At 33.6% G+C, this 15,959-nt stretch overlaps 1 protein-coding gene across 5 annotated transcripts in view; it reads left to right on the top strand.

The window, feature by feature from the left end:
• The window catches only part of TLL1 (tolloid like 1), a 169,657-nt gene that overhangs the window by 87,800 nt on the left and 65,898 nt on the right, over positions 1-15,959 (top strand). For all 5 annotated transcript variants that reach the window (XM_088792448.1, XM_088792449.1, XM_088792451.1 and 2 more), the window contains 3 exons: positions 3,401-3,579; positions 6,967-7,072; positions 12,427-12,551. In XM_088792448.1, coding sequence (XP_088648574.1) covers positions 3,401-3,579; positions 6,967-7,072; positions 12,427-12,551 — 410 coding nt within the window. The remainder of the gene's footprint in view (positions 1-3,400; positions 3,580-6,966; positions 7,073-12,426; positions 12,552-15,959) is intronic.

The raw sequence follows: 15,959 nt of genomic DNA, 5'->3' as shown, positions 1-15,959 counted from the left end.
CCTTCAATTTTGTAAAACAAATACATCCAAAGCACTCATCACTTATTTTATTGCTTAATTTCTGTTTGTAACAAATTCATATTTATACTCATTTTCTTTTATTCATTCATCTCTTTTCAAAGCTTTCCATTTCCCTGTTTTATCCTGCTAAACTGTTTTTTCCCCATTCACTATGATTTCCTTTTTTGCTTTTTTTTTGTGTTTTTGTTGTTGTTGTTTTTTTGTCATTATCAATTATCCACAGTAGTCATGGGATGTAGGGTATAGCATAAGGAATATAGTCAGTGATATTGTAATAACTATGTATGGTATCAGATGGGTACTAGATTTATTGGGGTTATAGATGGGAGGGGTGTTGGGGGCAGGGTGAAATGGTGAAGGGATTAAGAGGTACAAATTGGTAGTTACAAAACAGTTGTGGGGATGTAAAGTAAAGCATCGGGAATATAATCAATAATATTGTAATAACTATGTCTAGTGCCAGGTGAGTACTAGCCTAGTCAGGGGGATCACTTCATAAATCATATAAATGTCCAATAACTAGCATTTCTAAATGTTTTTAGTAGCTTGGAATGCCTCTCCTTTCCTTTTTCATTGGAGAATTTGAAATCTTTCACATATTTCATTCTTTATTTCTTAGCTGCCCACAGTGGGATTTGACTCTGTCTGCAGCTGTAATAGTTACATTTTCACTGCTGGTTCAGCTGTCTGCCTTCATCAGTGGTGAGGGTGGGTAGCTTACCTCTGTAGCCCTCTTGACACCCAGCACTCTGCTTTACTAGTAGGGACCAAGAAAGTATCGACAATTTACACATCAGCTAAAGCACATTGCAATCCAAAAATAGAAGAATGTAAGAATTTAAAGGGGTATTGAAGAACATGAACTTAATAGCCTCAGAATTTATCTTATAACTGGAAGTTTGTACCTTTTAATCCCCTTCATCCATTTCTCCTGCACCCCAGACCCTGCCTCTGGCAGCCACCCATCTGTTCTCAGTTTCTACTGAGCTCTACTATGTGACAGGCTACATTCTAGGGGCTAGAGATGCCTCAGCAAACAAAGCAATTAAGTTGTCTGCCTACCAAGAGCTTGTATTGTGGGATGGAGAGCCAGTAAACACCATGAAAATAAAAGAAATAGAAAATGTATTGATAGATCTTACATTCTAGGACATGAAGCAAAGCAATGTAAGTGAGGTAGAAGGGCATTTGTGTGAAGACTTGAAAAAGATGAGGAAATGAGACATGGATAACTGGGAGAAAAGAGTTCCTGACAGAAAGAATAGGCAGTAGAAAGGCTGAGCAAGAGCATGTCTGCAGGCTCAAGTCACAACTAGGACCCATGGCCCAAATGACAGGGACAGTAGTAAGAGATGAGATCTGTACAGTGAAGCATTTGTGTATGACGATCATGAGGGATCTTAGAGTTTTTTAAAGCACTTTAGATTTTCCTCTGAGTAAGAGGAAGAGCCTGTATTAGTCAGCTGAAGGAATTTACACCATGGTAAAAACGAGTACGTCAGGCATCAAGCTACCACTTTTTTTTTTTTTTTTTTTTTACTTTCATAGGACCATTGTAAAGGTCAGTGTGAAATGTGTTATTGTTTTTCATTATGGGACCCCATCTTATTTATTGGAAAGAGCTATGGGTGAAATTATGCTAAACAGTTGTTTTAGATTTAATAAATTGACCTCATTGCTTGACTATCCCCTGGATTTTGATTTGCACAGTACTAGCTTCTCTGAATATAACCAGCAAGAATGACTCAGTGTGAGTAATTTAGTTACTACATAATTGTCAGGTATTTCAGTTTTGTTACTATTGCTATATTGTAGCAAATGTTTCAGTTTAAATCTCTCCAAATTTGCAAATTTTATGTTTTTCTACTTCTAATACTTCACTGTTGGGCATGTAATAAATAATTATCTGTGTATGGATTGATTACAACATATTATTAACAACAACAACAAAACAACCTCGGGGCTAAAACACAATTCCCTGATTTTTTCCCATCAGGTACTTCTCTTTTCTATCATTTATTTAGCTTATTTAACTGTTATAATAGATTCATCAATAATAAGTCAAATTAATTCATTTAATTGCCACGGTGTAGGTTAAAATGCTTAGGCATTTAAAAACTTACAGGAACAATTAGAATGGCAAAGGTTTGTATTTATGAACAATCAAAAGGAGTATCAAATGTACTTACTGGGGGAATTGAAGTTAGTGAAATTCCTTTTAACAATTTGGGCAATTTTTGGCAATTTTCTTTTTTAATTAGAGGAGATGTTTGGTGTCTGGTGCATCGTGATTACCAAGTATTCAAGACCCATTATTTACTATCCTCTATTGCTCCCTATAAAGATGGTCCTATCGATGAACTGTTTTAATGTAAACTAGAATTGTCAAAGTTTTAGATATAGTTTTATTTATAAATGTAATTGTAGTTACTATATTATACCATTAAAACTTATAGTGATATCCCTTGCTCGTGTGTGTGTACTCTCTCATGCACTCTCACACATGACCATGTGTGCACACACAGGCACACACACAAAATGATAAATGGAACTTACATATTTTGAGTAGAAAAACATCATTGAATATGTATAAATACCAATAAATTGAGAAAATTTTCTGGAAAGATACTCTGGATATTTCACATTCTGAGAGTCCAGATTTTTTCAGAAGGTGAAATAGAATGTCACACTTAAATATCAGCCTGACCATTTGACACAATCTCATAACTCTCATAATTCTACCAGTTGGCATTTTTTTCTTCACCAGTTAACCATTAACCTTTGGCGCTTCACCTTTTGAAACTAATTTTCCTCAATGTACTTCTTAAAAAAATTTGCCCATGAGTAGGAAAAGTAATTTAGTTTGATATACCAATGTCTTTCATAAATAAATTAAATCTGTTTTTCTTAAAAAGGAAAAATAAACTTTTTAGAAATGTACTGCTAAAATAATGGATTTTTGCCAGATAATCATATTGACAAAGTAATATAATAATCTAGATATATTGTGAGGATAAAAATTTAGAAATATATGTGAGTTGATAAGTTTTGAGTTTAACTCTGTGTATAATACCACATTAATCATCATTGTAAGTATTTATTTTCTAATTTATCTTCAACTCCTAAAAATGATTTAAGGCATAACTTCTACTATATGAGTTAGTACAAAAGCACTTCAAGTGATTGTTTAGAGACTTCTGTTGTATATAAATTTACCAGGATACTAGAAGTTAGCCATATTTGTTAATGAAAGGCTGTTCTGCCTCTGAATATGTTGGATTTTGTAGTTCATCACAATTCTTTACAAAAGTTTCACCATATTGTAATTCATCCAGCATCTCCCTTTCCACCACCATCTCCTCTTTCTACTTTATTCCAGATGCTGCTCTTATGTAGGTCGGCGGGGAAATGGACCTCAGGCCATCTCCATTGGCAAGAACTGTGATAAATTTGGAATTGTTGTTCATGAATTGGGCCATGTGATAGGCTTTTGGCATGAACACACACGACCAGATCGAGATAACCATGTAACCATCATAAGAGAAAATATCCAGCCAGGTAAGAGGCTGCAGAATGTATTGGGTTTAAGGTTGACTCAATTATCTTTTAATTGTGTTTATACTATTTATAATTTAAGTTCTTTTAAAAAATGAGAACTGATTTTTTTGATATGGTAGAATCAGTATTTTGCTTGATTAAAAAATACCCACAATGGTGCTATATTTTTAAATTTTTTTTCCTTCTGATATACTGTGTTTTTTTGTTGTTTCTTTTGGGGGGGGCTTGCTTTTTTCCTTAAGGTTTAGCTGTTTTATTTCTAAACTTCTGTGTTTTTCTGAGTATAGGCTATTGAACTGTAAATTAATATTATTAAATACTATTTTTTTAAGTATTTTCTACACTTTGCTCTATACTGTAAGTTGTAGGGATTTAGAAAGAATCCACGGTTTTCCATGAAAAGTGCTGCTACCATAGGAATCTATGTTATACCAGGAATGATTTCTGGAGAAAATTCCAGGGGAAATGAGTCATTTTTAAGATAGTCTAAATAGTTTCTTTGAGATTTCTCTTAAACCTGACTACCCTAAAGACAAATTCTTAAGAATATTTTCAGCCATTGAAATATGTAATTAAAATTTAATTTTCTCTTGCAGTTAATGTGTGATAACAGTCTCATTTTAAAGCTTTTTATTTGTTTTAACATTCAGAAATTCATAAAGATTAGTACATTTCAATTGCCAAAAGAAAAATCTTATTCGTTGGTATTGTCTTATAAGGTAGTATGTATTTCAAGTATAAGCAAAGTAAAAATGTGTGTTTGTTTACTTATTCATGGCCAGTTTCAAGTTATAACCATTGAGTTATTTAGAATTTCTTGTAATTAACAGCATGATCTATTTATTTTTTCATCACACTATCAGATGTTGGAAATACTATCTTGAAAAACACAAAGCTTAATGTGGCGCATGTACATATATACAAATTGTCAGTGAGTGAGAAAATTAACAATAGTCATATGTTGAGAACACCAGAGTGTCCAAACAAGGTGTGACAAAATGTACCTTGGAGGGTGAAGGGAGATGTCACAAAGGAACTGAGATTTAGAAGTAAGTAGAAGTGTTCTAAGTGCATAAAAGAGTTATGGAATTTCTAAGCTGAAGAAAAAATTCATGATCAAAGCAACACATACAGAAAACTGAATCATTTTGATTTGCCCGTTGTAGCTTCGTGGTAAGTTACAAGTGGGAAATTAGTGGGTAATGACTTAGGGAGGTTAGATTACAGGGGATCTTTTATATGAAGCTAGGGAGCTTAGATTTTATACTTTAGTTGTTGGGGAGTATTTAAAGGATTGCAAGCGGAGCGAGTTCAGATTAAAAACAGAAAAAAATAATTCTTTCATTTTGAGGCTCATTAACTGAGAATGAGGAAGTGGGGATGAGGAGGATGAACCTGAAGTCAGGGAAACCGACTAGAAACTTAAGTAATTTATGCGATGACTAAGTTCCCAATAAGGTCGCACAGTCAAAAGGAATAAGCAGGAATAGTCTTTCAAAAATACTTTAAGAGGAACGTCGTTATGTAAGGGGAAATCTTCAAGGTTTTATTTTTAGACAACTGGATGAATGGTGGAACCATCAAATGAAGTAAGAAATATGGACAAAGCAACATATTGTTGAGAGGAGAAAGACAAATAATGATTTCATTTAGCATTTCCTTGAGTTTGAGAAGCCTTTGGATAATCCAAGTTGAGCTGCTTAGTAGACAAAGGAAAGGTGAGTCTAAACTTGAGGATATATCTAGGGTAGAAGATTGATAGTGAATTTGACTATGTAGCAGAATGCTGGAAGGAGAAGAAAATAAGATTGAGTATAGAAAATGTGGAACACCAATATTTAAAGCAACGTTTTGTAGAAAATCCTCCAAAAGTCTAAGAAGGTTTTGTTTAAGAGGCAGGAAATTAATGTTTGTGATGTCTCGGAGAAGAGATCATTTCAAGGTTGATAAAATAACCTGTAGTATTGAATATCAAAGAGAAGTAAAGACTATGTGTACTCCCAAAATGGAAGACTCTAATTCCTGAGCCAGCTATCAAGGCTCATTTAATGTTTTGTATCATTAGGAGAGAAATAAAAAGGACATAATATTTCTGAAAATTATTTCAATTACTAATTAAATGAGAAGAAGTTTTCTGTTAACCAGTTACTAAGTTTTCTCTATTATGTGGACAAAACAACTCATAAAGGAAGTAACTTTCAAGAATTATTCTTACCCTTGAAAATAGGGCTCTGGTTCAACATAAATATGTACCTAAAACAAACAAGATATGTATAAATAGTATATAAATGTATAACGCTTAACACAGTGCTAAGCAAATCATGGCTGTTCATGCTTTTGTTGACTCAACATTCATGCCAATAAAAAAATAATAATTTATTGATTTAGAGTTCCTGGGTATTCAGAACTACTATAACAGCACAATTCTAGTATGAAAGGATTCATGTTGGAGATTAATCTTCTTATATTCATACTTTTGCTGACTTAACATTCATGCCAGTAAAAAAAATAATAATTTATTGATTGAGAGTTCAATTCTAGCATGAAAGAATTCATGTTGGAGATTAATCTTCAACAAATTTATGACTTGCCCCAGCTCAGAAACTTAAGATCAAGTGTAATTCAAGGGTAATGTCTAATAAGTGCAGACTTTAACTTTGCATTTATATGCAAAATTAGTGACTATGATAGGATCCAAATCGGTATAAGGATTGGATTACTTTAATCCATTTTAGAATACGCCTTCAAGAGGAGGCCTATTCTTCTAAAACATATTCTTCATCAAAAATGAATCCAACTTGGAGTGGATTCATCAGAGATTTTTGTTTCAGTTTTGAATGAAATTTGCTGGTGCTGTTTTACCTTTAGTGACAAAGTCACATATCTATAATCTGCCCTGCTGTATGTATATACCAATATTTAAAAAATATTTTTCTCAGTATTTCATAGAAAAAGTATAAATCAAACAGCAGAGAGTTTTTGTCAGTCTTGGCAAACGTAGTCATAAGAGGAAGATGGGAAACTCATTAAGTAAAAATGTAACTTTTTCTAATCATTCCTACGGTACTGAAAAATAATAAGATTTTAAAGAAACAAACATGCGAATGTAAAAAAGTATAGATAGAAAAAAACCCCAAAGTATGCTTTTGGCAATCCACCTTTTGCTGAAATGAACTTTTTAATGAAATTCAGCATTACTCTTTTAATATAATATTAAGTGAACACAGCGGCAATAGACGGATATTTTTGCATAACCTGGGTGTTAGTATGTAATTATAACTTGCATGGAATTAGCCATTTAGTAAAGAGAAGATGCAGGCCTAGGGTGAGCTCTCCTTTGTCCATCTGTTACAAGGCTTCTGAAATGTATTTGTGTCCGATTCTTAGGTCAAGAGTACAATTTTCTGAAGATGGAGCCTGGAGAAGTGAACTCACTGGGAGAAAGATACGATTTTGACAGTATCATGCACTATGCCAGGAACACCTTCTCAAGGTTGGAGTCTCAGGTTATACCTTTTGACTTTTAATTCCTTTCCTCTGTGTGGCTCCTCACAAAGCTATGTCTAACATTAGAACTAGCACCAGTTTCAAATATTGCTGCATAAAGTACATAAATACTTGACTGACATTTATAGCCAACACCAGACATTTGAAATTAAAAAATATATATATTTTCACATTTCCTATCAAATACATACATTCAAAGTGAAAATTAAAATGATACAAAGTATTTAAACTATTTCTTACTACTAAATCATAAAAAATTCAATTAAAATGATCAAATCAGCATGTTAAATTGGCAAATCATTATTTAATGAAAATTAGTCATTCACAAGTCAAATAAGTGTACTACTCAGTTGTTGAGTTGGAATATTATGCTTTCTATGTGACTGGAGTTTTCCACTGTGTATTTCTATTGCTCAAGTACTGGTTATACTCAAAAACTGCTATACTGTTTTAGTTCTCAAAGAACATGTTAGGAAGAAATTTTACTTTATATAATTTAGAATTTCATCATTTCTCAACCTTAAAATTATTTTACTCATGATTGAATGCTATATTTAAAGAATGCAATAAATTTGGGTTTTGATTGCTTTATTCTAAAGATAATGTTGTCAAGCAAATAGTTCCCAGGTAAGGAATTTGGAACTGTTAAACCATTGAAGTCATCCCTTTTTCCTATTTTATGCCCATTTTTACACTCATATGTCCATTGTAAGTCATTCTTTTGGCACACGTGTGTCCATTTCACAATTCATCAACATCTGCTTTTAAATTCAGGGTCAGGAAGAAGATTAAAAAATCAAATTAATCACCCTTTTTAAAAAAAATTCTTGGTAAAAAATAAAGAAGGATGCATAAATGAATTCTCAATATGTGGATATATTTTTAAATTATGCTTTTTCAAAAGACCTAATTTTATTATTAAATATTCAATGTTAATTTTTTATTACTTTCTTAAATACACACACACACACACACACACATATGTTCAAATATAATAAGTTTCCAAATACCTATTGTTTCTGGAATTGAATTTAGGTTTTGGTAGACATATACCCATAAATTTGGCCTGAAATTACTTCTAAAGAGTTATAAAATTTTTCGTCATTGCTTGGAATTGAATGTTTTGTAGAAACATGGAACAACTGGAGGTTTTGTTCCCAGTTCAGCATGGTGCCTCTTGTGTGCTGTGGAAGTATATTATTTAAAACTAAACTGCATTTTGATTCTTTGGAACACAGGAGGTACTGAAAAGTGGAAAAAAGTAATTTATTCTTTCAATATTTGATAGATCATGAATCTATACCAAAGTTTAAAATATATATTTCTCGTCATTCTGTATTTTTTTTCTATGTTTAAATTGCTTCTTTTTCATAAGCCATTCTGCTCTTGCTGCCTGGAGTCCACCATCCAAACCCTCATCAACACCAGATTTACTAATCAGATTAGACCTATTAATTATCTTAAAATTATCCTATTTAGTTGTTCTAATAAACTTGTATTTCTGTGGTGAAAGAAACCATATCTACCTGTCAGAAGAATTGATCCCATTAACAATATTTTATTGTTTTGATCTTTAAAGAGGATGTGTGTTGGATGTTTATTAACTCAAGCCTAGATTTAAACCATTGTATTTCTGTTGATGAAATATTTGGCACAGGTCTCAGTCACCACCTCCAAAGTATTTGAAGTTTCTCTCTCTCTCTCTCTCTCTCTCTCTCTCTCTCTCTCTCTCTCTCTCTCTCTCTCTCTCGTTCTCTGTGTCCCTCTGGTAAAAACCCAAAACAAATGTTCACCATCTTAACCATTTTTATGTGTACAATTCAATAGTGTTAAGCACATCACATGGTTTTGAAACAGTTCTCCAGAACTTTTTCATCTTGCACAATGGAATCCCTGTGCCCACTAACCAACAACACCTCTTTTTCCCCTCCGTGCATTCCCTGGTAACAATTATTCCACTTTCTATTTCTGTGAATGTGGCCACTTAGACACCTCATTAAGTGGAATCACGCAGTATTTGTCTTTGTATGGCTGGTTTATTTCACTGAGCACAATGTCCTCAAGGTGCATCCAAGTAGTAGCATGTGACAGGATTTTCTTCCTTTTTAAGGCTAAATGGCATTTCATGGCATCCAGGTACCACCTTTTGTTTATCCATTTTTCAAAAAAAATATTTGGCTATTTAAAGTCCAGTGAAATTCCGTATGTATTTTAGGACCTTTTTTGTCTATTTCTGCAAATGCCATTGAGATTTTGATAGGGATTGTGATGAATCTGTAGATCATTTTGAGTAGTGTGTCATTAGGTCTGATAGCTTTTTTGTGTGTGGACTCGAGGTTTTCTACATATAAAATCATGTGATCTGCAAACAGAGATAAGTTGACTTCTTTCTTTCCAGTCTGCATGCCTTTTACTTCTTTTTCTTGCCTAATTGCTCTGGCGAGGTCTTCTAGTTCTGTGTTGAATAGAAGTGATGAGAGCAGTCTTGCCTTATTCCTGATCTTAGATGAAAAGTTTACAGTTTTTCACCATTAAATACAACGTTAGCTGTAGGTTTTTTATATATGGTCTTTATTATGTTCCAGTAGTTTCCTTGTATTCCTATTTTGTTAAGTGTTTCTATAATGAAATGGTATTGAATTTTGTCACTCTTTCTGCATTAATTAGACAAACACGTGTTTTTTGTCCTTCATTCTGTTCATGTAAGTATTTGAAGTTTTATAGTTTCTTCTACTCTAGACCTACAGGGTCTATAAAAGTTTTAGTTGTTTTCATGAATATAGCCCATCTGCAGATTTAGGTACTTACTGGTGGGAAGAATAGAGCTACATATATGGGACCTTTATATGCACGTGTAATGTAGACGCTTGTTACCTGGGATTGCCCATTTTTCCTTAGTAAAAGAATTATAAAATTTTACCGAGTTTCTTAAAAAAGCATAACTAATCCACTCTTCTAATGGAGGTAAAACAAATGAAGATTAGTAATTGAAGCCCTCTGTGATCTGTCTCTGGCGTTGAGAGTGCCTTACTGAGGGTGTTCAAAAAAGAATCTGTATTACTTAATGGCCTGGATGTCAAGGGAGAGAACTGTTAACTTCCTGACCACAAAGAAAGAACTAAAGAATGGGTGACTGACCCCTTTCTGAATGAAAGGGAGTTTACCTCCGTAGATAGAATAAGTAAAAAATTATTCTATTGTCTGAGTTTGAGTACATACACTAAGATGTCCTTGACCTTTTAAAATGTAATTTCTTTTGAAAACTGGAAACAATGAATCTGTTTTTAGAAATAGAGAATAATGAATATTGTATTAGTTCTGAATACTACAGAAATTGTAACGCTTCATTAATTTGGACTCACCTACTTAGTAATCTGTTGATTCACACAGCATAATTGAAGAATAGCTTTTCTCACTGTTACCCTGTGGTTCAACTCTTTCAACTGCACTGGCCTAGCTGGAGTTGCAGCTTATTAAGTATGTACAAGCTCTCACTTTTGATGGTTAATTTCCATAAATTGTTAGTTTCCCTTCCCTACCTGCATCTCAGGTACTACATATATGGAGTTGTGTAGATACTTAGATTTGGTTTTAAAGCGTTCCATTCTCTGTTGGAGTGATGCAGGTTTTATCTAAAGTTCATTTATCAAGAAGCCAAAAGGTCAGTCATCAATTACTCAGATCCTGTCACCCTTCTGTTTATCATCTTTCAGATATTATCAGTTTTCCTTAGGCTAAAAGTTCTATTCTCTGACACGGGAACACTTTAGGGGTCCCCCCATCTCTGAGTTGTTGTATTTCTTGTTGTTTCTCTCTGGAACTCTCTATTCCCAGTTATTCATGTTGCCCTGACCTTTACTTCCTTCATGTTTGGCTTAAATGTCAACTTCCAAGTGAGTTTTTCTTTGATCACTCTATTTAAAAGTTACTCTGTCACTGGACAATCAGTATACATCTTCTTTATTTGCCTCTGTAGTACCTGTCACTATCTCAGTTATCTGTCACTATCTTTTATGTAATGTCTTTCTCCCCCGTTAGAATGTGAGAGTCATGAGGAGGAATTTTTGTGTCTTTTATTTATTGGTATAAATCCAGACCTATAACAGTGCTTGATAAATATTTCCTAAAGGAAGGAATTGGTAAAGTGGAAAATGTTCTTTTAACCTGCAACTTGAACACTACTTATTTATAAGTCTTGGAAATGATTATCCTGTCATTCATCCCAATTTAAAAGATTTTTTTTTTACAATTGTATTCCTAAATTTAAAATGCTTTTACAGAGAGCTTCTTTCTTTCTTTTTTTTTCTTTTCTTTTTTTTTTTTTTGAAAATCCTCATATGCATACTCCATCCTTTTTACCATTTGGAATAGTCTCCCAGTCCATTTAAGTTTTAAACGCAGTATTTCCTTGAAAGCCATAAAAGTTGATATTCATTGCAAAATTAGGCTATATCTTTAGTGCATGATACTTAGAATTTTAGTCATACATAATAAGAAAAACAGTGAGTTTTTATTACAATCTTGGGTGCAAAACAACTCAGTATGTGTAGCTTAGCATATCAAGGCATTGCTTAGTTTTTTTGCTTATTCGTTTTGCACTATATACATGAAAATGTTATGCTCTGTGTGTGCACACGCGTGTGTGTCACAAAATTATTTTATTAAAATTTGACATCCTTTGTTTTTCCTTGCACTTTTAACGTATACTGTAATACTTGGAAGAAGTATTCTTAGAAGAATACTGAGGTTAAATTAGTAGTTTAACTAAAAAAATTCACATATATTATACACACACATATATTTCATTTGAATTTTGCAATTTTAGTAACCTCAAAAATGTTATTGTAAGTTTTCCTAAAGAAAATATATCTCTATGAGGAAGCATTGTTTTACAACTTGGTAAAACCTAAATGGATCTTTCTGCTTGAGAGACCAAAACAAAAAGCCATGGGGTACTTGGTAGGAGACTTACCGTGTTTCCTCCAAGATAAGGCTGGGTCTTATACTAATTTTTGCTCCAAAAGACGCATTAGAGCTGATTGTCCAGCTGGGTCTTATTTTCAGGGAAACAAGGTATTATAGAATTCTTGATTTTAAAAATCATAATATAAATGTCTAAGGAAAAAGTGAATGTCATCATTGACTTTATGCTAGGCATATACATTAACGCACAATTTTTTTTCTACTTTGAGGAAAGTCTGGCACGCTGTTTAAAGCTCAACATTGATGTATTTCCCCTTTGATTGACTTGAGTTTGAAAAACAATAACCTTACAGTTGTAAGGGATATGTTTGTCTTAATTTGGTGACTTATGTGTGGCTTGTTTCTGATTTTTTTCAGGGGGATGTTTCTGGATACTATTCTCCCCTCTCGTGATGATAATGGCATACGTCCAGCAATTGGTCAGCGAACCCGTTTAAGCAAAGGAGATATTGCACAGGCAAGAAAGCTGTATAGATGTCCAGGTATTGCATCATACAAAACCCGGAAGCATAATTGTGCCAGAGTGTGCTCTTTCAGATGAATAAGCCACGATTTCCTCCACTGTTTACTTGTCTTTCTCCATGCTGGCAAGTGACGTATTCAGTTCAAAGTCAGTAATCATAAAGTGAAATAGGAGAGAACTCTGGAACACCCACGGATATAATTAAAAACAAATTGCTAGAAATCAAATTTCAAGCACAGGGATAGTATGTTTTGTTTAATTTAGTGAGCAAAAGAGCAAAAAACATGCTTGTTTGATAGCCGTTATTTAATAGTTGCATGATTTCATAATCAAATGCTGAGTTTCGTTGCCAACATAAAAATGATGTCCTTTATTTCAACTTCACAATAGAGTCCTGAATGATCTTTTTTTTTTCTGCAAGTACTACCATTAATAGTATATAAATTAAACTTTTATTATTGGAATTTATAACTGTTGTAAAAAATAAGTTCTAACCATGTTGCTAGTGAGCTACTGTATGTTTGGTACTGGGTAAAGTTGTGAAAAACAGATTAATGGAAGGGCTTAGAAAGTTCCAAGGCGATACTAGTGCCTCATTGATCGAAGGAAAAAAGAAAAGTCTGCTTCCAAATTCGAAATTGTGCATACACTCAAAATCCTTTGAAGTACCCTATATCAAAGAAGCATGTTTAACTTTATTTAACACAGCTCTTTCCATTTTTTTTGTCCATGTATGATGTATGTAAAATACATATGCCTGTGGGGTATTTATTTTTTAAAATCTAAATTTTCACAGGAATGATGAATTTATAAGTGAAGGGCACCATATGACAAAAGACATGGGTGATCCTTGGCAAATTTCTGGCAGTATTAGAGGAACTATGCTTTTTAAATTTCACAGTAGAAAATCTTGTGAAAGATTATGTGATTCATAGCAACTCAATAAATGGACAGTTCCCATATAAAATCGTTTTGATTGTGTCTCTAAATATGTGTGTACGTTACACTTAAAAAGCACACTAGAGATGGATTTACACACTGACTTGTAGGGAAGTCAGTCAGTAGGAATCAAAAAATGATCACGTTTATGACACTGCAAATTAATTTTTAACTTATGGCTCTTGAATATTTTAGTTGTGAACAAGAAAATAATTAGTAAGTATAGTTTTCACTTGAGACTTTAATTATGTCAACAGATAAATAGGCTATTTTCTTATTTGAAATATAACAATAATATGAACAATGTTTTGTTTAATATGGTAAAACCACATTTATGAAGGCACCATCATTAATGAGAAAGATATTTTGTGTTCCTAAAGCAGTATAAAAAGCAAGTCATTGTATTACGGCTTATGAGTTGCGTGGAGTAAGGGAGAGCTAAAATGTATAAGTATATACTTTAAAAATAAAGATATGTTAACTTTTAGTTCCCAAAGTCTTTGAGAATGACTTTTTCCTATGTTGGACTTCTTAATGTTCACCAGTCAGCTCCCTCTCTTTCTGTCTCTCCTTCTTTCTGTTCTTTCTCTGCCCCTCTCAGCCACTGTGCCCCCACCTCCATCCCTCTCCCCTGCCCTCCCTCTTTGTCTCTCTCTCTCTCTCTCTCTCTCTCTCTCTCTCTCTGTGTCTCTGTCTCTGTCTCTCTCTGTGTCTCTGTCTCTCTCTCTCTCTCTCTCTGTCTGTCTCTCTGTCTCTCTCTCTCTCTCTCTCTCTCTGTCTGTCTCTCTGTCTCTCTCTCTCTCTCTCTCTCTCTCTCTCTCTCTCTCTCTCTCTCTCTCTCTCTCTCTCTCTGTTAGTTGTGAGCCCTTCATACGATTTTGCATTTCAGAGTCTTCATTCTGTCACAATGGGGAGTACTAATGATATATAAATATATGTGCTATAGGAAACATAAAGTTCAACTACACTGATGCAGTAGGTTTAACAGTAACTCCAAGTGCATCAAAGGAATAGTGGTAAAGATCCATAACTATACATAGAAGACTAAATAAGATGACTGATCTGAGACTCACCTAGAAAGAAAGTAAGAGTTTAAAAAGTGAGATCCAGTGTGTCTTGGTTTCTATACAGAAAGAGTTATAAAACTGCATATATCTTTTGAGTTTGTCTGACTGTTTTGTTAAAAATTGCTGGTGCATAGAGCCAATAAGACATATTTGTCTAGTTTTTACTCCAACTTCTTTTTACTCCATATCAGTTTATGCTCAAAGCTCTATTATTTCTACATTTTATAGAGCTATTCCTTAGAGTTTAATCTTGAAAGAAATACCGGCCTGGTTTATACTTAGATATCCAAGGTTGTGGCTTTTATGGTCTATGATAAGTGGGGCCCTGAGTCCAAGAGGGCAAGTTTCTAATGGCAGGTCACAATAGGCAAGCTGAAAATACTGTTGTTCTTTCTTAAATAACATAGAAAATGTGTTTTTATCTATCAGAAGATGAACAGCATTAACAAATATACATATATATATATATATATATACACACACACACATGTATACCCATATATATATTCGCTTAAAACAATATGAACTTAATTTTGTAGCGCTTTCTAGTTTAGAAGAAGCTTGTAATCCATTATTATATTTATTATTTATATATGCCAAATATATAAATTAGGTTTGCTTGTGAAAACCTCAATTAATTATTGTATAGTCAATGCGTAGTCATCATGAAAAAGCTCCATACAGGAACAAAGGTGTTTTTAAGGTGATGAATGAAGATAACTTTCTTTTAGTTTAGAATTGTTTTCATTGCCATTTCTTGCCTTTACTTTTAGAAGCAGGCAAGTAAAGTTTCCTTGCGCTTTGCTATGGAAAGAAAGATGGTGATCCTTTATAGCCCGGGCACGCTGCTGATAGAAGACAGTCATTCATTGCCAGACCACACAAGTCCAGAAAGGAAAAAGAAGGGAAAGGGAGGGAGAACTGCTCAATGCTGGGACTGGATTGGTTTCTGGACACAGCTATCCAAAGGCCAATCCTGTGTCCTCTTGACAGCTTCCCAGCCTTTCTGCAGTTAAGGCATCTGAGTGGACATCAGCTAATGCTGCTTGTCTGTCATTATACCTTGCGTCCTACATGCTTTCAGGACAAAAGATGTCCATGTGGGAATGGAGAAAAAGTCATCGTTACAACTCTTCATCTTCTCTTTATCTCAGTAACCTTCAGTTTGCTTGTGAAGGAAAATGTCTCTAGGGTATATGAGTTGTAGTGGATCTTCTTCTCTCCATCAATGATGAATTTGTTCTTTTGTTCTCCGTTTTTGAGGGGACTTGTTTTTCTTGTGACTTCCATTTTCCAAATGTATTCTCTACTTTGATCTAATATTAAGATTACTGTCCCTTTTTATTTTTAAGATGCTTAATTTAACTCTTTTCCTCATATAATCACTGGTCTTTGCATTTTTTCATAATTTAGGTTTCTGT

Source organism: Rhinolophus sinicus, chromosome 15, assembly GCF_057876585.1.
Source record: "Rhinolophus sinicus isolate RSI-liver-muscle chromosome 15, RSI-T2T, whole genome shotgun sequence".
In the NCBI taxonomy this organism is placed as follows: Eukaryota; Metazoa; Chordata; class Mammalia; order Chiroptera; family Rhinolophidae; genus Rhinolophus; species Rhinolophus sinicus.
The sequence above is the reverse complement of the archived record's forward strand: the minus strand, read 5'-3'. Positions and strand labels throughout refer to the sequence as shown.